At 33.8% G+C, this 21,639-nt stretch overlaps 2 protein-coding genes and 1 long non-coding RNA gene across 6 annotated transcripts; 1 reads left to right on the plus strand and 2 right to left on the minus strand.

Moving 5' to 3' along the window:
• The first annotated feature begins 4,326 nt into the window (after positions 1–4,326).
• Positions 4,327–5,895, plus strand: LOC106375654 (zinc-finger homeodomain protein 5-like). 4 transcript variants are annotated; one of them, XM_048747686.1, is made up of 3 exons: positions 4,327–4,651; positions 4,844–4,932; positions 5,029–5,895. In XM_048747686.1, exons 1-3 carry the CDS (start codon positions 4,599–4,601, stop codon positions 5,754–5,756), a joined length of 870 nt encoding a protein of 289 aa, XP_048603643.1. In that variant the 5' UTR covers positions 4,327–4,598; the 3' UTR covers positions 5,757–5,895. The 4 variants fall into 4 exon arrangements, with proteins under 4 accessions (XP_048603643.1, XP_048603644.1, XP_013671075.1 ...); XM_048747687.1 differs by having other exon boundaries at positions 4,328–4,667; XM_013815621.3 differs by having other exon boundaries at positions 4,328–4,651; positions 4,844–5,895.
• Positions 5,896–8,572: 2,677 nt separating this feature from the next.
• LOC111210434 (glutathione S-transferase T3-like) lies at positions 8,573–9,376 on the minus strand. Its single transcript, XM_022710819.1, has 2 exons — positions 9,052–9,376; positions 8,573–8,991 (listed from the first exon to the last, which is right to left on the minus strand). Exons 1-2 carry the CDS (start codon positions 9,374–9,376, stop codon positions 8,573–8,575), a joined length of 744 nt encoding a protein of 247 aa, XP_022566540.1.
• Positions 9,377–12,967: 3,591 nt separating this feature from the next.
• LOC106374335 lies at positions 12,968–14,367 on the minus strand. Its single transcript, XR_001274903.3, has 2 exons — positions 13,581–14,367; positions 12,968–13,296 (listed from the first exon to the last, which is right to left on the minus strand). It is a non-coding gene; the product is annotated as an uncharacterized LOC106374335 (long non-coding RNA).
• Positions 14,368–21,639: the final 7,272 nt, after the last annotated feature.

The following is a 21,639-nucleotide window of genomic DNA, read 5'->3' on the forward strand; positions in this document are numbered from 1 at the left end:
ATTCAAAATTATGTTAAATATCTATAGTGAGATATGTCAATATAACAAACTGTTGTAGTCTACTCTATAATTTTTTTCTTTTCTTCTTATACATATTTTATATTTAAATATATGTATTGAACATGGCAATCAAAAAAATGTTGCAATTAAATGACGAGATATCTTCTCTTCTAATTTCATGCATTATTATTTAAATATTTATATGAGATATTCTCATTTAGCTTAACTAACATGATATTTCAAAAACAATTACTTTATAAAAAAAATATTTTGAGAATTTATTAAATAATATTCTATTTAATAGCTTATTGTGAAAGCTATATCATTTAAAACGTCCACCAAATTACTATATAAGTCATTCACAGCAGAGAAACGAAGTCATTGAATTTTGATGATGAGAGCTTTTTGATGATTTAGATTTAGTAAATTTATTTTATTTTAGGATGTTAAGGTCTTAGATCATGACCCGCTCGACCGTGTGGGTTTTCTTTAATAGTAAAATATTTTAGATTATGCAATACAATATATCAATAAATTAATATAATTTGGTGTTATGTATTATCTAATTTATAATAATATTTGTGTGGCGTATAATATTATTATTATAAAATCTATATTTTTTTTATTTTTGTAACAAATTTATTTTGAAAACATTATTATGTAACAATACTGATTTACATAATTTTTGTTTTATTCTAAATTTGAAACATACGTGGAAACTAAATTAAGTTTAACCTACGTAATAGAGAATTTTGTATATAGTTATTAATTAAAACAATTTAGTATAGATGTTTAAATAATAAACCGAATTGTTTTTTTTTTAACTTAGGAGAATACACAGACGTTAATAATAGTAGAGTAAAATCTTATACGTACGATATGATTAAAGATCAAATGTTTCATCTATGAAAGAATGTATAAATTAGTTGTATTACATAGTAAAAATATTTAAAGGTGAGACTTCTAAGTGGTCTAAAATAAAAAAAAAATCACATATGAAATAAATCATAATTATTTTGCTAAATAGATAAGAATTTTTATTTTTAAATTAGAAATAGAAATGAATATTTATTTTTTAAAAATCCTTTAAAATACGTCTTAAATTTAATTTTGAAAATTAAATCAATTTTTTTAAAAATTGTTATTATCATTAAAATATTATTAAAATTATTTTATATAATAAATTAAATTTTTTACAATCAAAATTTAGTTTCTAATTATACTTTGTGATAATTAAAATTTTAATTAACTAATTTCGAAAATATATTTTAAAAAGATTCTAAAAATATTTTAAAGATTTTGTTAGACATTTCTTTAAGATATTTATTAGTATTTGAAATAAAAATAAAGATATTAAAATATATCAAAATTAAGTTATGTAAAATTTAATAATTTTTTAAGAATGGTCCAAATAAAAAAATCACACATGAAATAAGTCATGACTTCTATTTTAATAGTATAAATATATACACATATATTTCTGATTTGATGATTCTGGTTTTAGTTTATGTGGAAATGAACTATCATAATGATTCCTCAGTTGAGTCACATATGATTTGATCATTCTTCATTTTCTTCAGTTTTTTCAAGTGAACTAAACATTTATCTCATCTATATATCTCAGGTAAATTCATTATCTTCACATTTCATATTTATTTTCTGGGTTAGATCTAATTGTGATCAATTTAATGTCACAGATTTATTTCATTAGAATAGCTACAAAAAATAATCGATCAAAGAATCCAAAATTATTTGACATCAACTCTTCAAACACTGTATTGTATCAGTAAGTTTTCCTGACTTATAATTTCAGTTTTAATAGTATATATATGATGTAAACACTAAATAAATCAAAACCAGCGTGTGTTCCAAAAAATAAAATCAGAACAAATGTTACTATTTTTCGTCTTTTCTTTTGTATATCTCATTTATTTCAATTATGTCTAGAGTCAATTGAAAGATCAGATCATGAGTCAGTTTCATACAAACAAAGAAACACAATAGGTGTAACCAATATGCATAGAGTTATGCAATATTCTTTTTGTTTCTTAAAAAATGTTATTTTGATACATTGAGAATAAAAAAAATTATGTAATAGATTAATATACATTTATTTAATGTATAATTAATTAAATAAAAATAAATAATTTAAATAAAAATGTATTAGTTATTCAAAAGCGTAAAATAGATTTAACATATAGGTATACTAAAAAGTATAAAATGAGACTTTAAAATAATAAATAAATTTCAAATAACACTCTTTATAAAACAGATGAAATATTAAGTATATAAAAAATGTTAGGACATGCTTTTAACTCTCCAAAGGCAAAACTTTACACATTTACGAGAAAATGAAAACTTCTACACAAATTTTCAGGCTGAATTAAGAAAATACCAATCGTCTAAGTTTAAAATATATTTTTAACACTGGTCAAATTACCGGTTACATTATCATATAATATTATATTCTATTACATATAATGATATATCAATTGCATGCAGCATATGCGAACATGATGAACAGCTTCATGAAATTCGATGTAACTCTCCCCATAACATTTGTATCGACAAACTGTTATGCATATACGACATCCTCGATGGACATACTCTCTCTCTCTATAGCAAACGTACGGCTCTGCCTACAGCACGTTAGAAGCTTTGAAAAGCGCTGCCTCTGTAAATCGAACTCTAGTTATATTGTAGAAGCCTTTAAACATTGACCACTAGGCCACGTGGCTATGGCTTCCTCTGAGTTTAATATATAGAGAAATGTTTTCAGATGAGATCCAGATATGGTGGCACATTAAGTAATTACATGTTGCTATTATAATCATCCGAATCCAATATTAATATATGTAATTTGTGATTTAAAATGAAATAATTTGACTATACGAATTCTAGAAAGTCAGCGGAATATTGATGAAAATGATCAAGAACATTTGGTTCGATGCATTGATAGTTTATATACGATTTTGATGTTTCAAGATTTTAGATTTAGAGAAAACCCCTAGTCTTTCTCAACTTTCTCCAACAGCCGTCTTTTGACAAATCTAGATCTAGGGCCGGTCGGTAGTTTTCCTAGCACCGGTACCGGCCTCCCACCTTTACCTTTTAATTATTTGTTTATCTTGGTCTTCGTCACGGGTATAACTTGATCTGCTTGGTGGTGAGAGGTCCAACTGAGTGGATGGTTGTAGGGATACTGAGAACTTTGTTTCAGTGTCTCTTCTCTAACCTCCATTGCTATGGTTGAATACCTATGTTTTTATCATTACTACATTTTCTTGCGGTGCTTTTGAGGTGAGAGATATTAGTTTCTCTCGATATTGGGTTGGAACCTTCTTCCAGAAAGAGATCTTGTTTCGTTTTGGATCTGATTATGGTTTTATTGTCCATTTTGTGTGGTCAGTGTTTTTGTCATGTTGGTTTTGGTTTTGGGACGTGAATCGTCAATCCCGACTATCTACCCGATTTGTACTTTGTAGTTCAAACTTGTTCAACGATAGCTTAACTGAAGCTAACTCGGGACAAAATTGATCAATGCAATTGAAGAAGAAGACATATCTAAACTATGAGAATTACTGTCATGATTTCATTGAAGGTATTAGAAGTCTGTCTGCTATTGCTGGAACGTGAACACCTAATTCACCTTACTTTCGAAACAAGACTAGTTTGGTTTTGCTAATGTGTCATCATGGTGTGGAAAAATCATTAGTTTTTCATTATTTATCATATTCTTCATGTAATATGTTCCAAATCAGTTTCAGTAAAATAGTGTTAAGAAAATTAGATTTATATTGTTATTGTTAAACATGTTATTTTAAAATAAAGATTGTTTGTTTTATATAAAATTATATATATATATATATATATATAAGTAAAAATATGTTTATCACTTAACCTGGTCGATTTGGATTGATTGCCTAATGACATAAAAGATTGTCTAGTTTGTGTTGGATAAAAAAACACTGATTATAGTTAATTAGCCAAATACCCAAAATACTGAACTTTATTATTTGTCCCTGTTTCAGTTTTTTTTTTGTGTTCAATATTTGTTTTTTTTTTGTAAAACCATAAGAGTATGATTAATCCGAATTCTTAATTTGAGGTTATTAACTTATGATTTGACCCTTTTTGTTTTTGTGTTTTACATTTTTCGGCTAAGAACCAACTCTTATATCTCTTATTTAAGAGACAGTTCTTAGTTTTTCTTAGTTAAAAGCTAGGAACTTCACCCTAAAAATCCGGGTTAATCATGGTCTTACCTTAATAAATATGCTATGATAAATATAATAAATAGTAATAATATATATAGTAGGGTATGAGTATGACATTAGTCCCATCTCTCACAAGCAAAGTGGATCGTCTCTTATCTCTTTCCCATGGCCTCACCACAAGCAACCAAACTGTCTCTTATAATCAGATCTCAAAGGTTGGCTTGTTGGCAGCACTGAGACATCAAACATGGTTTCTCTCTTTCACTCTTAAATCAATTAACCCTAAAAACCCTTTTCAGTATAAATCCCAAAAGTTCTTCTCTCATCTCTCTATCTCTTTCCATTAAAACAATTCACAAGCAAAAAGATCTGAGCTCTTAAATGAGTTTAAGATCTTCTTCGGTTCCTCCTGCAAGAACTGGGTCTTACCTCGTGTACTTTCTCTAATCTGTAAATCTCTCTGAATCTCTGTCTTGAATCTTTTTTTTTCCTTATGAGTAATCTCATTAATATGTTCTTTTCAGACATAAAATTAGACAAGCTTCAGTATATGAGCTTAATTATTTGTTTATGGATCTCCTTAATTAAAATTAAATCCATTTTTACAACAATTAAATCCTTTTCAGGGCTTTGATTTTAATTAACTCAAGAAGAAAAATGGATATGAGAAGCCATGAAATGATAGAGAGAAGAAGTGATGACAATGGAAACAATGGTGCTGGTAACATCAGTAGCATTATTACTAATGAAGATAATTGTAACGGCAATAATAACAACAACACTCGTGTCTCTTGCAACTCTCAAACCCTAGATCACCATCAATCTAAGTCTTCCTCCATCTCCGCCGCCGCTAAAACCACCGTACGGTACCGGGAGTGTCTGAAGAACCACGCGGCGAACGTCGGAGGTAGTGTACAAGATGGATGCGGCGAGTTTATGCCCAGTGGTGAAGAAGGAACACTAGAAGCTCTCAGATGCGCTGCTTGCGATTGCCACCGTAATTTTCACCGGAAAGAAGTCGACGGTGTTGGAAGCTCTGCTCATCACCCCCGTCACCACCACCAGTACGGGGGAGGAGGAGGGAGAAGACCGCCGCCACCGAATATGATGCTTAACCCCCTCATGCTTCCTCCGCCGCCGAATTACGCTCAGATGCACCACCACAAGTACGGAGTGAGTCCCCCTAGTGGAATGGTGACGCCGATGAGCGTCGCTTACGGCGGAGGTGGAGGAGCTGAGTCGTCTAGCGAAGATCTGAATATGTACGGACAATCAAGCGGAGAGCACGGAGGAGGTGCTACGGCGGGGCAGATGGGGTTTTCGAAGAAACGATTTAGGACAAAGTTCACGACGGAGCAGAAGGAAAGGATGATGGAGTTTGCGGAGAAGCTAGGGTGGAGGATGAACAAGCAAGACGAGGAAGAGCTCAAGAGGTTCTGTAATGAGATCGGAGTTAAGAGACAAGTGTTCAAAGTGTGGATGCATAACAACAAGAGCAATGCCAAGAAACCAACAACAACAACACCAGGAACTCTCTAATGGTGAAATGATTAAGTACTTTATTGAGAGATTATGTCAGATATTTTATTTTAATCTATTGTTGTTGTTTTTTAATGTTATCTAGGTTTTTGTAGCTTGTACGATCTTTGGATCAATCAATGAATGTTTTGATTGCGTAGTTAATGTTTTTAATTTGGTTTGCTTTGTTTTTATTATTTTTTGTGTTTTGTCTTTTACCCAAATCGTACTTATAATCAGCTTTTTTAGTTAGAGCATCAATTAACCCATATACTCATTTAAGATCTCTTAATGACTTTTTAAATATTAAAAGTTAGTTAAAAAACTTAGTTAAGAGACATCCTCTTTTTTGTGTTTCAATCTCTTAAGTACGGGTTCTTAAAAAAATAAATATCAAACATTGTTTTATTAAAAAAAATTATTTATTAAATAAAACATAGTAAAAGATTACATTTTAAACATAGATTTAAAAATAAAAACATAAAAATATAGATTAAAAATAAACTATAATAATTTGAAAGAAACATTTGAGCTCAGTTGTTGTCTTCATTACGTCTAAATTTTCCCCAAATATGTTCAAGCAAATCATGTTTGAGTTGTTGATGCATTTGTCTATCATAAATTCTAGTTCGAGCACCCATCATATTGACGATATTTGTAGGGATATCTGTAGAATACGTGAGATCCACATGTGAACTTCCGTTGTCCTCGGCTTGTTGGAACTCTGAAACATCAAATTGAGTGTATCCATCTCGTTCGTCTTCCACCATCATATTATGGAGGATGATACATGCTCTCATAATCATCTCAATTTTGACTTTATCCCAAAAAAGTGCAGGATTTTTAACAATGGCAAATCGAGCTTGCAATACTCCAAAAGCACGCTCGACATCTTTTCGGACAGCTTCTTGACGCTGAGCAAATAAAACCGCTTTTGGACCTTGTGGTATTGGAATGGATTGGATAAAAGTTGTCCATTTTTGATAAATTACCATCGGTGAGATAGTAAGCCAAATGGTACTACTCTCTTCCATTCACAGAGTAGGTGACTTGCGAAGCGTGACCATTAATTATGTCATAAAAAAAAGGTGAGCGATCAAGAACATTGATATCATTTAAGGTACCTCGAGGTCCAAAAAACGCATGACATATCCATAGATCATACGAAACAACCGCCTCTAAAACGATTGTGGGTTTGCCCGAACCACGTGAATATTGACCTTTCCAAGCGGTGGGACAATTCTTTCATTCCCAGTGCATACAGTCGATGCTTCCTATCATCCAGAGAAATCCACGATTCTCTCCAATATTAAGTAGAAGTTGAAGATCAGTCGGTGTTGGTCTTCTCAGGTACTCATCGCCGAATAAATATATTATTCCTTCCACAAAATTTTCCAAACATGATCGTTTAGTAGTTTCACCGAGTTGGAGGTATTCGTCGAACGTATCAGCCGCATTGCCATAGGCTAAGACACAAATGGCTGCTGTACATTTTTGAAGTGGAGAGAGACTAAGCCTTCCGAGACCATCTTTCTTTTGTCGAAAGAAATGAACTTCATTGGAGAATCGATCAACAATATGCATGAGCAATGATTTGTTCATTCTAAATCGTCGCCAGAATAGATTGTGAGGGTATGTTGGAGTTTCACTGAAATAATCATTCCATAAACGTACGTCGCCTTCTTCACGATTTCTCTCGATATAAACTCGTTTTTTCCTTCTTTTCCTTTCTTCTTCTTGAAACCATTATGAATGGAAAAATTCATGAACGTTTGATCAAAATGTTGTTCAAAATATTAATCAAAAGTATCTTCAATTGATCCATCAAAGGTATTATGAGAAGAAGATGTCATTTTTGGAGAGTTAAAAAAAACAAATGATCTTTGTATTATGAGAAGGAGGGAGTGAGTTTGTGATCAAACGATCATATTGGTGTTAAAAAAAACAAATGAAAGAGAGAATGATCTTTGTTTTCTCAAACCATGATCTTTGTTTTATGAGAAACGTTTTATGAGAAAGAGGGATTGAGTTTGTGATCAAACGATCATATTGATGAACAACCACAAAAAAAATACAAAAGAAAGAGAGAATGATCTTTGTTTGATCAAACCATGATCTTTGTTTTATGAGAAGGAGAGAATGAGTTTGTGAAAAATACAACGAGACTTTATACAACGAGACTTTATACAATGATCTTTGTTTGATCAAACCATGATCTTTGGTACTTCATCTCGTGACACAAGATTACAACAATACTACAACAAGATTACACAAGATGACAAAAATAAACAAGACTCATGACAACATGCATGAACGAGACTCTGTGACACAAGACTACAACTCTTTCACTCCGTGACACAAGACTACAACTCTACTACTTGTCTCAGACATGCTCCACGACAAGACCACAAGACTACAACTCTACTCCTTGTCTCTGTTTGCTCCACGATAAGACCACAAGACTACAACTCTACTCCTTGTCTCTGTTTGTTCCACGACAAGACCACAAGACTACAAGTATACTCCATTTGTCTGTTTTCTCCCTCTCCTTGACCTGAAAAGTAAGTGTCATAAACAAGTCTTGAGAACATTAATCAAAGACAGGAAATACAAAGCATATTTTAACATTAAACATTAAAACACAAAACAAGAAACAAAGAGTTATCAAAGATAGAACAGAGAGTAAAACATTAAGCAGATACATCATCATTTCCGACCAACCGAGACTTAACAAGAAACAAGCAACAGAGAGTTAAAATGCTAGACTTAAGCAGCTACACGTACACTAATACTAATTAGACATTAAGCCACTGATGAGCTTCTTCTTCAGGGCTTCTTCATAGTCGGCTAGAGGTTTTTGTTTTTGCAATAAGAGAGTCAAGTAGACTCATCTTCGATAACCTCTCCTTCATTGCCAAGTCTTGCTTTTTAATGTCCCACATTCTCTGAAACTCATTCAGCGCATTTTCCTCTGCCATAGTCTTCTTACCACGGGCCTTTGCAGCCTTCACACCGGCGGGACGCTTGGATTCAGTAGCTTGAGAGCTTGATGAATCTGCACCATCATCACACTTCCTCTTCTTAGAGCCTCCATCGTTTTTGGCAGTGGCAAGGTCACACCACTTCTGACCGTTCCTTAACTCTTTCCAAGCATGCTCAAGGGTGAATTTCTTCTTGTGGTTGTTGTATAATATTTCATGAGCTCTTTTCAGGACATCATTCTTATTGCATCCGCTACTTTTCTCTCTAGTTGCGGCTTCGTAACACCCACAGAACTTGCAAACCAATTCGTTAATCTTGTGTCACCGTTGCTTACAGTGACTAGCCTCTCTCTGTTCGCAGCCAACAAGCTTTGGACTTGCCCCAAAGTAAGCTGCGATTCTCTTCCAGAAAGCGCCTGATTTTTGCTTGTTGCCAACCACTAGATCTTTACTCGTGTTTAGCCACGAGCTGATCAACACAACATCATCTGTGGGCGTCCACTTCCTTCGTTCCCGACGCTCGCCAACATCATCAGTGTGTAAAAGAAGAACTTGAGATGAAGATAGTGTACTATCTTCGTAGTTACCAAATGAAATACTTTGTTGGCTATTAAGTAGCTCAACAAAGTTTGAACTCTGCGTAAATGGATTATAATCCATCTCCACAGCACGCTCAAATAAGAGAGAAAAGAAAAGCACAATGGTGAAGAAGTGAGAGGAGAAGGAACAGGGTTTGAAGAAAGAGGAGAAGGAAACATTTTTTTTATAAACCGAAGAAAGTATCAATGTATTGATCACAAACCAACCATTGCTTCCTATCCGAGTGGACATATATCTAAAACATTAAATACAACCATAACCTAACGCAATTTATTATCTTCAAACCATCCATATCTATCAAACCATAACTTCAATTTATTATTTTAACAGAACCATAACCTAATGCAAAGAGAAAGTTTTTATTCAAACATAGCAAAGAGAAAGGTTTTATTCAAACAATCCATATCTATCAAACCATAACTTCAATTTATTATTTTAACAGAACCATAACCTAACGCAAATAGAAAGTTTTTATTCAAACATAGCAAAGAGAAAGGTTTTATTCAAACAATCCATATCTATCAAACCATAACTTCAATTTATTATCTTAACAGAACAATAACCTAACGCAATCATCACACTACACCATCCATATTACCGACGATTCAATACATTCAAAACAAGAATCAATCGCAACATAATCAATCGCAAACCACCAACGAATACAAACAATGCTTTATTCAATAGGATCAGAGTAAAGATGAAAGTTTTACTTGTCTGAACAGCCGTAGGCCTTTTGTTACAGCTTGATACGATCCTGGATCATGCCAGGATCATGCCTCTTCATCCATCCATGTAACGACACAAAGACAGAAACATAAAAAAAACATTAGTATTTCAATTTTTTACGGTTCACGAACAAGAACCGGCACAATGTCTTTGGCACAATCAAAGACATGCATAGTTGAATCAAACAAAAGCATGCATAGTTGAAAGAATCAAAGACACGTTTTACCTTTTGATTCCCTTGAGAAACAATCGCCGACTCTTCCTCGTCTCAGAGAGCCACCGGTTGAGAGCTCGCCGTTTTTCATCGTCGACGAGAGACACCCATAGAAACGTCGACGAGTCGCCATTTTCGTCGCCAGAGGAGAGGAACCGAAAAGAGAAAGAAGAGAAAGAAAGAAAAGAAATCGACTCCACCTTTCTTTCACCCAATAGCGTAGGGCCACGTCGTACCTAAGAACTGTGCCTTCCAGCATTACATTAGGAGCCGTGCCTTCGTTTTAATGTGTTTTTCCTTCTTTTCTTTTTGATTAATTACCCTAAGATACGCGATTAAGAGTTCGCGTTAAAGATGCTATTAGTAGTTTATGCATGTGCCTGTTTTTTACGTTTAAGCTCATACAACCATTCTGTGTTTGTAACAAATTACAAACTTAGATGTATAGCCAAATACAATCCACATTATTATTAATAAATTAATACTAATCTTATAAAAGAAACAAACTATGCAATAGCTAAGCTTCATATGCTAACATTCTAAATTTTTATGTTTCTTAGTTCGAATATAAAGAATCTTATAGATAAGCATAACTTGGTGTAATCAAACACAGAACAGGTACGTAATGTAAAGTTGTAAACACAACGCATTTAGCAGGTTAAGTTATATATAATGTATATATATATATATATATGAATATTTCATATTTTTTGTTATGATTTTAATTTTTGTTCTATAGATACATGATAAATATATGCAACGCAAGCGTTATGATCAAAGCTGAGCTATATTTTTTATGTTTGATGTGATATATGTCCAAAATTGTAACCATATGATTTGAGTCTACTGTAGATCTGTCACCTTCCAGCTTTGTACCAAAATTTCGTGTCCGAATGGAGGAGCGGGACAAGTGCAGTTCTCCTGCACATGCAGTTCTTCCGCACTGCATTTACCATTCACTCTTTTCTGTTTGTAAAAGCAGTTCAAGCAGGAGATTTGCATGCAGTTCAATATTTTTTGTCTTTTAGTGGAAAAAGCAGGAGATCTGCATGCAGATCTCACCCGCCAACATTTGGTAGTGTTGATCTACTTTTTTTTGTTTGGTTAATAAATAACTTTGTTACAACACATAGCTTTAAAAATATATTTATCTTATTTTATGAATATAATATTTTTGTTTTATTTTATTTACAACTTTAACAATACAAAATTATTATTCTCTACTTATTATTTTTAGTCATATAATTTTTAATTTTTTTAAATAAGAAAATAAAAGAAGTATAAGTATCTTATAAAACATTTACAGGTATTTCGGGCGATACTATAACATCTAAGATATTTGTTTAGATATCTAGATGTCATTTTTATTGTTTTAATATATGATATATAGTTTTTAAATGATTTTGTCATTCATAAGTTATAATAAATTATTTGATCGGTTTGATCTGGTTCTCTCCTGCATGATCCGCCTGCATGATCTGCTTGATCTGCACTTGTCCTGCTTGATCTGCACTTGTCCTGCTTGATCTGCATGATCTGCTTGATCTGTCCCGCTTGAACTGCTTTTACCATTCGAAGCCGAAATAACATGAGAAAAATAAATTAAACAAACAAAAGAGATATTTTCACTACTCCTATGTATCTCACAGATGAGGCCAGCAGGATTATATAACTCACGACCAATGTATCTTTTCTCTTTTTCTTTTCTGTGTCGTCACGACCTATGTATCTAAGCTACCAGCCTACCATATGTAATAATTGGTTATAAATAAAACTTTTCGAGTTTCTATTTTCTTTTGCGACCATCTTTATGTGTAAGACTGTTGATAATTATTAATATATAAAATGATTTTCATCGAATTTATGTTTCTTCTTCTGATAAAAAGTAAGTGGGCCGAAAAGGAACTAGAAAGCTTTCCGTATCAAAGTCGAAAGTTCTGAAAAATACACAAAGTATATAGGGTTAAGATCCTTCTCCTTGCATAACGACTCGTTTCTTGTTTTAGTCGGCTACCATGTTCGCCTTTGAAATGGGTCGGTTCGACGGATTATAGGCCCCACTTATCTAAAACAATTAGCCAGGAAGCCCACAACAGCCCATTGTAATCAGAGTGCATTACCAATTAAGACACATTTCTCTCTTTTTTTACAATATAAGACACTTCTTGCTGGAAGAGCACATTCTCAGCTCCCTAAGTGATTTTAGGACGAAACTGCTCTCTGCGTGGTTGGCGAAACATGATAATTTTATTTTTTTTTGTTTAGTTAGTGGGGACCATAGCTTTTTAGTTATGATTTAGTTTTCTTATATAAGTTACAAAGGTATGTGAAAATTAATTATGACCACACGATTGAAATTTAAAAGAAGATCTAATGGCTGGATGATGTAGAGCAGGCACATGTTCGTGGATTTGTGAACTTAGTTTCTGACCACTTGATTGAAAAAGATTTAACTGTTATATATTTTTTGCTTCCAACATATTAATTTTGTTATTATCTCCTATTATAATATATAAAATCGATATATAATATCTATATATATATAATAAGTTGTAATTTTTCCTTCAATATACATATATATATATATATATATATATATATATACTTTTAGTATTTTTAAAGTGAATTAAGTGAGCAAAGTCTCATGGACATATTTTGTGGACAGTGTAATTTTAATGAGTGTGGACAGTGTTATTTCAACAAATGAGTTATGGAAGGTGTAAATTAAAAAACGAAAATAGTAATACCCACAAACATAACTTGAGTGTATTACACATTTATGAATACATTTGTAGGTGAGATGTTTATGGATAAAAAAATTGTGGACACATATGTTGTGGATAGGAAAAAAATGGACTTGTGTTATCAGCAAAAGGAAAAACGAGGTGTGGACGTGGTTGCTAGGGGTTTGGGAAGTGTGGGTGTGGAGGCTGTTGTTATGCGCAGCGTGGACAGGAGAGTTGAGGTTGGGGTTTGGACTTTGGAGAGAAGTAGTACTCAGAGTATGCGAGTATGTAAAGCCATTTTCCAGTTCTCTCTGTCAAGAAAAACCAAAATGAATACTTTAGAAACGTGAAGTTGAGATGTGGATGAGACGGTTAAGAGTGTCCAAGTTCTTCAATTGCATTAATAAATTAAATAATCAATAGATCTCCAGATCAATAGATCTTCGTTTACAAACAAAACACAACCAATAGCCTGGCTGTTTACATATCTAAAACCAAATATGAAATATCATTGAAAATTGAAATTGATCCACAAAAGATCTCCAGATCTGAAACAATCAGATGATAAACGAGAGTAAAAAGAGTAAATACAAACCTTCGATGTTGCTTTCGGTGCGTTGGATCGACTAAGAAGCTTCGCTTTCTTCTTCGACTTACCTTTCGTCATGGTTCGAGAAGAGACGAAAACGAAAGAGGCAAATAAGCGCAGATCTAGAACTGAAACAAGAGGTACAAGTCAAAGTTGTGATTCTCGAACCATATAAGCTATGACGTCTCTTGATTCTTCATACTCTGTAACTAGAGGGAGAAGAAGAGAGGAAATCAACACTATTAAATTGGAAAAAGTGGGTTTGAAAGTGAGATAGGAAAAAGAATAAAGTGTTTTGCGTTTATTTGATTTTTTGATTTGGTTATTAGGACAATTACGTTTGGATAGATAAGTTAGGAATGTGCTGAGGGTAGAAAAGACAAATCGCATGGATAAAGTGTGTCTCATGCGTAAAGTGTCTGTATTTGTAATTGAAAAGTGCAAATGTGTCCTATGAAGTAAATTTTTCTTGTAATCATCCACATATGTGAATACGTATCAAACAGGTTATTGGTAAAAGAATTCTCTAACAACTTCAAAATGGTTCTTAGATTTCAAAAGTATTAATAAAATTTATTGTTATTGGTGTAAGAATTTTCAAAATCCATTCAAATTTCTTGTATTCAAAAAGTTTAGTTATTATTGATTCTCTAATTCTAACTAAATCTAGTGTTATTAGGAGATAAATTATATTCATTTTTACTCAGGAGATTCAACTTTCAAAATATTATATGTATCCATGTTATTTTCAAAACTCATGTGATAAAAAAAACTAGAAACAAAAATAGTTATACTTACCAAATATCTATTGCACTTTCAAATCCAAATTATATGTCCAAAACTGTAATTCATTACATTTTATATATTTTTACCTTTTTGGATATATAATTCTTTTTATATTGTTTTATCATTTTTGAATATATATTTATATATATAAATATTTAAAAAAAATTAAAATTGTTTCAAAAAGCATTTTTGAATAAAAAAACAGAAAATTTGACAAAAATATGAAAAAAAACAAAACAAATTATGTAAAAAATTATAAAAAGTTCGAATTGAAAAACATATAATTTGAAATTAAGCAAGGGATAAAATAATATGTATTTATTTATTTTATTTATTTATATATCTATAAAACAAGGGATGAAATAGTCTTTTACCTTTTTAATGAAATCTCTTTTGGTCATTTCTTCTTTTAGTGTTTTTTTTTGTGACAAAAATTTAAAAGAAACTATCTAAGAGAATTGCCTAATTTGTATGTATAACTATTATTATTTTTTTAATTTGAAATAATAAATGATTTAGAAAAAAATAAATTATATATTTACTTTACAAAAAAAATAATAGAAAAGAGGTAATACAAATTTATGAAAATCAAGATCAATCTAAAAAATGATGATCAAATTTCATAAATCAATGTATATAAATTCTCACAGTCCAGATAGTCTTTCAATTCTTAAAATTCACAAACTCTATACAAATTCATCTCCCGATAAGTATCCCCCTCCCCCCCCGCCCCTCAAAGTTAAACCACATAACAGTCTATTAAGTTAATTATTAACAGCAGTATTAGTGACAATGTACTGTTTATGGATGTTATCAACAAAACGCTATTGAGTCTTATTAGCGTTTTTTTTTTGGTAAAAAGTTTTATTGGAGTTATTCAAGTGCATGTGTTTTCTTATCTCAAATTAAATGATGTTTACTCTTGCTTAGACCTCCTTTATTATGATAGTTGATATTTACATTTTTAATGAATTTGTTTTGATTACTTATGACATCGTTTTTAACACGTTGAGTTTTTAACACACAGTAAAAATGATTAAACATATTTATATTTTTAATAATTAAAACTATTTAACCAATAATATTTGAGATAGATAAAATTATTTATAGAATATGTATTTTAAAATTTAATATTAATTTTTAAATATATATAAATTGTTTAAAAATTAAAATGATATTCTTTGCGTAACAAAAAAACATTGTTAAGTTTAGGAAAAAAAACATTGTCAAAATGACACTTTTAATGAAATAGAAAAATACTATTTAATATATCAGCCATATACAATTTTGGAGGAAACATCAAAATAGATAAACTAAACTAAGGGGGTGTATTGAATCAATGATTTTAGAAGCTTTTATGATGTTTTAATTTTTATGGGATTTAGGTGAGTTTTGAAATTATTTGGGTGATTTTGGTGAAATTTTAAAAATACAATAAAAAATCTTAGGTGATTTGATAAGATATCTTATCTAGATTTTAAAGTTGTTTAGGTGATTTGAAATCGTAAATACTAGTTTTGGTCAATATATTTTTTTTCTTACGGGTTTATCTACCTAATAACACTATGAATATGCTTAATGAAATCAAACTTGGCCATTAACCTTTGTCAAATTTCTCAAGCTAATGGATAGTAGATACTCGTACAGATAGATGCATAGACAGATCATAATTCATTAAAAACACAATTTAGAAAAAAAGTAAAATAAAAGGATACTGCACCAAGATCACGTATGTAACTATCTGCCTACATAGTTTATGCTATATTAGCTCTCCAATTATTAGTATTCACTCCACGAGCCCAACTAATCATCGAGTTCCACATTAACCGTGACATGTGCGCATGTTTCCTCATTCTTAATGTCTGAAAAGTTCTGTTCGTTTTCACCAAACTAACTTGAGTACATGAGACTCCTCTGATCAAGGAGATGATGCTCAGGTTGTGGGGTGATTGGTTGGTGTGAAGCACTTCCTCAGCTTCTTCTTATGCCCAATTCTGTGTTAAATCATTCAACACACTATAAGCAGAATGTGTTGACTTAATACAAGTATATCTCTCATGTTTGATCCAAAAAAAGTGTTTATGCTGGTGATGTTTGTTGAATCAATACAATAAAAGAATCCAAGAATAAGAATTAGATTCTTGGGGCTTAGGAGAAATCTTTAGATGAAATCAAATGGGAAAAAGAATATAAAAGAGATTTCATTGACTGAAAGTTCATCACCAAAATGATTACAAAGGTAAAGTGAACCTTAGAATACAAAATCTCTATGAAAATATGTTCTTAAAGTCTAAGAAGATGAGAAGATCCTTTCTCATAAGGAGGTAGCTCCTTATTTATAGAAAGATGAAGCCTAGGGCTTCCTAGCAATATGAGCCTAGTTCAATGTCTAATGGACCTTGAGGAGGATGTAAATCCACACCCAACAGTTTGGGGATGGATTTACATCCTCTCTCAAGGCCCATTAGACAATAAATTAGGTTCATTTTACTATGAAACCCTAGTTTCTTCCTTGTATAAATAGAGATACACCTCTCTTTCTCAAGGGGGATCTTCTCTTTTCCATCTAGACTTAGGAAAAGAGTTTATGGATTCCTAGATTTAATTTACACTTGTAATCATACATGTAATACAATCTTTGATCAATAAACTCTTTTTGTTGTTCATTTTCCATTTGATTTCTATGTTGATTTCTCTTAAGCCTCAAGAATTTAAGAAAATATATTTCTTAAATTCTTCATTGTATGAATCCGACAAACACATAATTTTCGGTTCAAACCGTTGGCGCTAGAAGGAGGGGGCTAAGGAGAACTATCTTTGAAGCATATCAGATTTGGGAAAAAGATTTGGGAAAATCCTAGATCTGTATTTGTTGGTTTACACTTCATCTTGGCCTAAAGCAACTTAGGCTCTTTGGGCTCAAAAAAAAATGTTTTGAGAGTCCAAATGAGACCCAACAAGTTTCGGTCATCATCATCTCCTCAGGCCGAACCCCGACGACGGAGCAACACAAGAGCCCACCAAAAAGTCATCTAGGAGAGGCCGGTCAAAACTCAGATCGGCGGAGTTCCATTCCATCATTGCCGATAACTAGGTTTTCGGCGGCTAAGGACGACGGTTGGCAACGACGGTCACCATCTCCTCTCTCGTCTGTTGAAGAGGTGAAGCTCGGAGTCCTCAGAAGATGACGCGAGACTGCGGCGCGTCTTTCCCGTCGGCGGTAGAATCTCCCAGCAGCAAGGTTCGAGGTCGTCGGAGACAAGGGAGTATCCAGCGGCAAATCTCCCGTCGTTGATGATTTGAGTTCATGAACAGAGGCAACGTGATTCTTGTTGCTCGGATTAGTGACGGAATCTCAGCTCACATCCTTGCTGGTGCAGTCGTTTGTTCGGGACCAGAAGACTTCGAAGGTACGAGCTTTCCGTCCGGAAAGAGCTCGTTGTGGAGAACATTGAAGCTTGAGCTTTCCGCCAGACACCTCACTCAGAGGCTTGAACTTGCGCAGCTCAGCGAAAACATCTCAGACAGAGCTTGTCACTGTCGTACTTAAAACCGTCAGTCTTTGCCGGAGAGTGGATCAGAAGTTGATGAGGAGGTAGATGATTCAGTGGAAGCCGAGGTCAGATAAAGTTTCTGTTCGCCATCTGCTTGTCTGGTCAGATGAGCAACCACTTGATCTTCCTTGAGAAACACTGTTCTTCACTGCGTTGTTGGATTGAGTTCTTTTCTGGTCAGATGAGAAACCGCCTCGCCCATCCCTTCGGTCTCAAAGCTGCTGTTCAGAAACGAGACATGGCAAAATCTCTTACTGGACGTGACCTTAACAAACCAAGTCTCTTCAAAGGCATCGATCTCCCAAGGATCAGCTTTGTTTTGAATCCCTGCTTCAGAAATCTCAAAACTTTATCTCGTCACAAGCTCGCCTTCTCGATCCATATCTATCGTCACCTCATCCTCTCTCTTGTGAAGATTACAACGAAGCTCAAGGCTTGTTCCCGGCAAAGGTCAAAACGATCCATTGAGGAAGAGTTCACCACCATAAGGTTGCTTGAGAGATGTTGGATCCTGCAGAGATGAGGACGTGACGGTGGCTTGTCGACTAGAAGGCTCAGTCTTTCACGCTCCATCAGCGACAACAAGCTCATCATAAGATCATTTCAGTACCAGTTCGATCTCAACAGTCGCTTGATCTCTACCTTAGACGCTTGTTTCTTCTCCACCTCAAAGATAAGTATCTTATAACCTTTATGAGATAAATGCAGTTGATTGCTTTGTTGTTTGCAACATGTGCATAATAATTAGTGATTGATAAATTACTAACATCATTTGCAAGAGCCGAGCATTAACACGAGCTAAACCATAACTTGCTTATCCATTACACAAAACTTTGATTATCTCTTTTGGATAAACTTGATCTGATAATCATCATATTTTTCTTTGTGAGACAGAATCAATTGCGAGACAGACATATGACAAGATCAGACTCTGGTACAAGCTCTAGCTGACGTGATCACGGTCCGCACAACTCCTGCTGACTTCATCGTCGCCAATCACGAGCTCATCACCGGACCTCGCAACTCACAGCACGTTTCTCTTGACAGCAACGTTATCATAGCCTGACGAGTCGTACACACTAACAACTTGCTTGGCACACACGATCTCAACACGAGACTTCGGGTCGGCTATAGTTCGGTAAACTTGTATTTTAGGCACGAGTTTAAATTGAACTTGATTTTTATTAGGCACGAGTTTGCGGTCGACTCGCTTATTGTTAGACACGAGTTTACAAAAACTCAACTTTGGCTAGGCATGAGTTTACAGAAGCTCTCCTTCTACTAGGCACGAGTTCTCAGTAAACTCGCCTCTGTCTTAGCATGAGTAAACTCGTCTTTCGCTAAGCATGAGTTTAAAGCAAACTCGCTTTTTAGTAGGCACAAGTTCGAAATAAACTCGCCTAAACCGTCATAGGCATGAGTATGTCTAGTTCATTGTCTAATAAACCCTATTCGTAAACTTCGCAGAGATCGATTCCATCTCTCTTAACGAACTTGGGGGGACTTACTGTTGGGGATGGATTTACATCCTCCTCAAGGCCCATTAGACATTGAACTATGCTCATATTGCTAAAAAGCCCTAGGCTTCATCTTTCTATAAATAAGGAGCTACCTCCTTATGAGAAAGGATCTTCTCTTCTTCTTAGACTTTAAAAAACATATTTTCATAGAGATTTTGTATTCTAAGGTTCACTTTACCTTTGTAATCATCTTGGTGATGAACCTTCAATCAATGAAATCTCTTTTATATTCTTTTTCCCATTTGATTTCATCTAAAGATTTCTCGTAAGCCTCAAGAATCTAATTCTTATTCTTGGATTCTTTTATTGTATTGATTCAACAAACATCACCAGCATAAACACCTTTTTTGGATCAAACAACCGAAAATTATGTGTTTGTCGGATTCATACAATGAAGAATTGAAGAAATATATTTCTTAAATTCTTGAGGCTTAAGAGAAATCAACATAGAAATCAAATGGAAAATGAACAACAAAAAGAGTTTATTGATCAAAGATTGTATTACATGTATGATTACAAGTGTAAATTAAATCTAGGAATCCATAAACTCTTTTTCTAAGTCTAGATGGAAAAGAGAAGATCCCCCTTGATAAAGAGATGTGTATCTCTATTTATACAAGGAAGAAACTAGGGCTTCATAGTAAAATGTGCCTAATTTATTGTCTAGTGGGCCTTGAGAGAGGATGTAAATCTACCCCCAACATCTCACCATTCTCAGCGACTCCTGAGTGTAAAGCATCAAAGATTGGACCCAAAGACCTCTGATATGGCATGTTGTTGATCCTCAAATACCATATGGGTTGAAGCATTCTCCAATAGCTAGATTTCAGGATGTGAAATGGTACCAGAGGTTGTGTTATTAAGTTTTCCTCATCAACAACTCCAGAGGTTATACCGTTTGTGAATCACTTGCTTCTTGCCAGTGCTCCTTCCCTTGGAGAGATACCAGAGACAACTCATCCCCATGATCAATCAGTAGAACTGTTTCCTTCAGTAGCTTTTGAGTTCTCTCAGTCTTGTTGCTTGTCATAGCCAAAGGCAAGCTCGAAAATCGTTTTATAGTCATCCACGAAGTAAACATCAAGAACTTCTGTCACATTATCCGCCAGCTCTTCAAAGTTTCTCTGGTTTCCCTCTAGAAATATTATAGTCTTCATTTGACTCCGTCTGGCCGCTATGGTTTTCTCCTTCACCTGAAATATAGTGTAAAAAACTTGCAGGAAGTTCTGTAGTATGTCCAAAAAGCATTAACAGAGTTAGAGTAACTAACTTATCCCACCAATAGGAAGAATAAAGTTCATCAATTTATCAGTAATTATCTAAACCCTGTCAATATTTACATTGGGAGGCAAAAAAGAGAGAGATGCGAGGGAAAGATAAAGAACAAACTCACAAGACCTGGTTTTTGTCTATGAGCTTATGAGTTGAGAAGAAAGCAGCTCAAAGTGATTCATTGCGTGGCAGCTTGAACCGATCAACAATTCTACAGCAAAAACGGTGGTGAAAGCCTCCTGAGAAGTGATAATACCGAGATCCATGAACTCGCCCTCACTCTCTTCATCCCGTTCTCTACGAAGTGATGAAATCACCGTGCAGGTTTCACAGAATTTTAGGTTAGAGAAACCAGTTACAGCAAGAGTAGGGGGGTTTTTTTACGGCAAGGCAATTTTTTTTTCAATTCTCTCAAATAACATCTATAGAGATGTTATTCTTTTTTTTTGACATTGAAAGGCTATTCTATTACTCAAACTTGAGGTGGTCTAGGTAACCAGACCGGAATAGAACAACCAATGAAATAAAGTACCACTATATGGAAAGACCTCGCAGTCCTAGCTAAGAAATCTGAAATTTGATTTTGCGCTCGTGGAATATGAGTAATTTTGAAATCCGGGAAGCATATCTTCAAAGTCTCTATCCTCTCCAATTTTGTCGCAAAGCTCGGCCAAGCATGAGGCTCGTTGATCATTGCAATCAAATCCTTGCAGTCCGTTCCAAAGCTTTGACAAGTCGAATGCTGGAGCATACTCTCCATCGCACATCTCAGTGCTTCCATCTCTGAATGTAAGGCAGACTCTCTTCGAATATGATTTTGTGTACCCATAAGTTGAACCTTCCCCAAGCTATCTAGCCAGACCCATTCATATCCACTAAACTGTGCAGTAGATGTCCATGACCCATCTATCATGCAGATATTCCCCAAGTTTA

This window comes from Brassica napus, chromosome C2 (assembly GCF_020379485.1).
Source record: "Brassica napus cultivar Da-Ae chromosome C2, Da-Ae, whole genome shotgun sequence".
Taxonomy (NCBI): domain Eukaryota; kingdom Viridiplantae; phylum Streptophyta; class Magnoliopsida; order Brassicales; family Brassicaceae; genus Brassica; species Brassica napus.

What these genes read in the sequence shown, in the direction of transcription:
- LOC111210434 (XM_022710819.1), bottom strand. Translation starts at nt 9,376, where the DNA reads ATGGATTATAATCCATTTACGCAGAGTTCAAACTTTGTTGAGCTACTT. An exon ending in ACAGAGAGAGGCTAGTCACT is followed by an intron (nt 8,992 to 9,051) that starts GTAAGCAACGGT and finishes GGTGTTACGAAG; the next exon opens with CCGCAACTAGAGAGAAAAGT.
- LOC106375654 (XM_013815621.3), top strand. Translation starts at nt 4,599, where the DNA reads ATGAGTTTAAGATCTTCTTCGGTTCCTCCTGCAAGAACTGGGTCTTAC. An exon ending in AGAACTGGGTCTTACCTCGT is followed by an intron (nt 4,652 to 4,843) that starts GTACTTTCTCTA and finishes AATCCTTTTCAG; the next exon opens with GGCTTTGATTTTAATTAACT.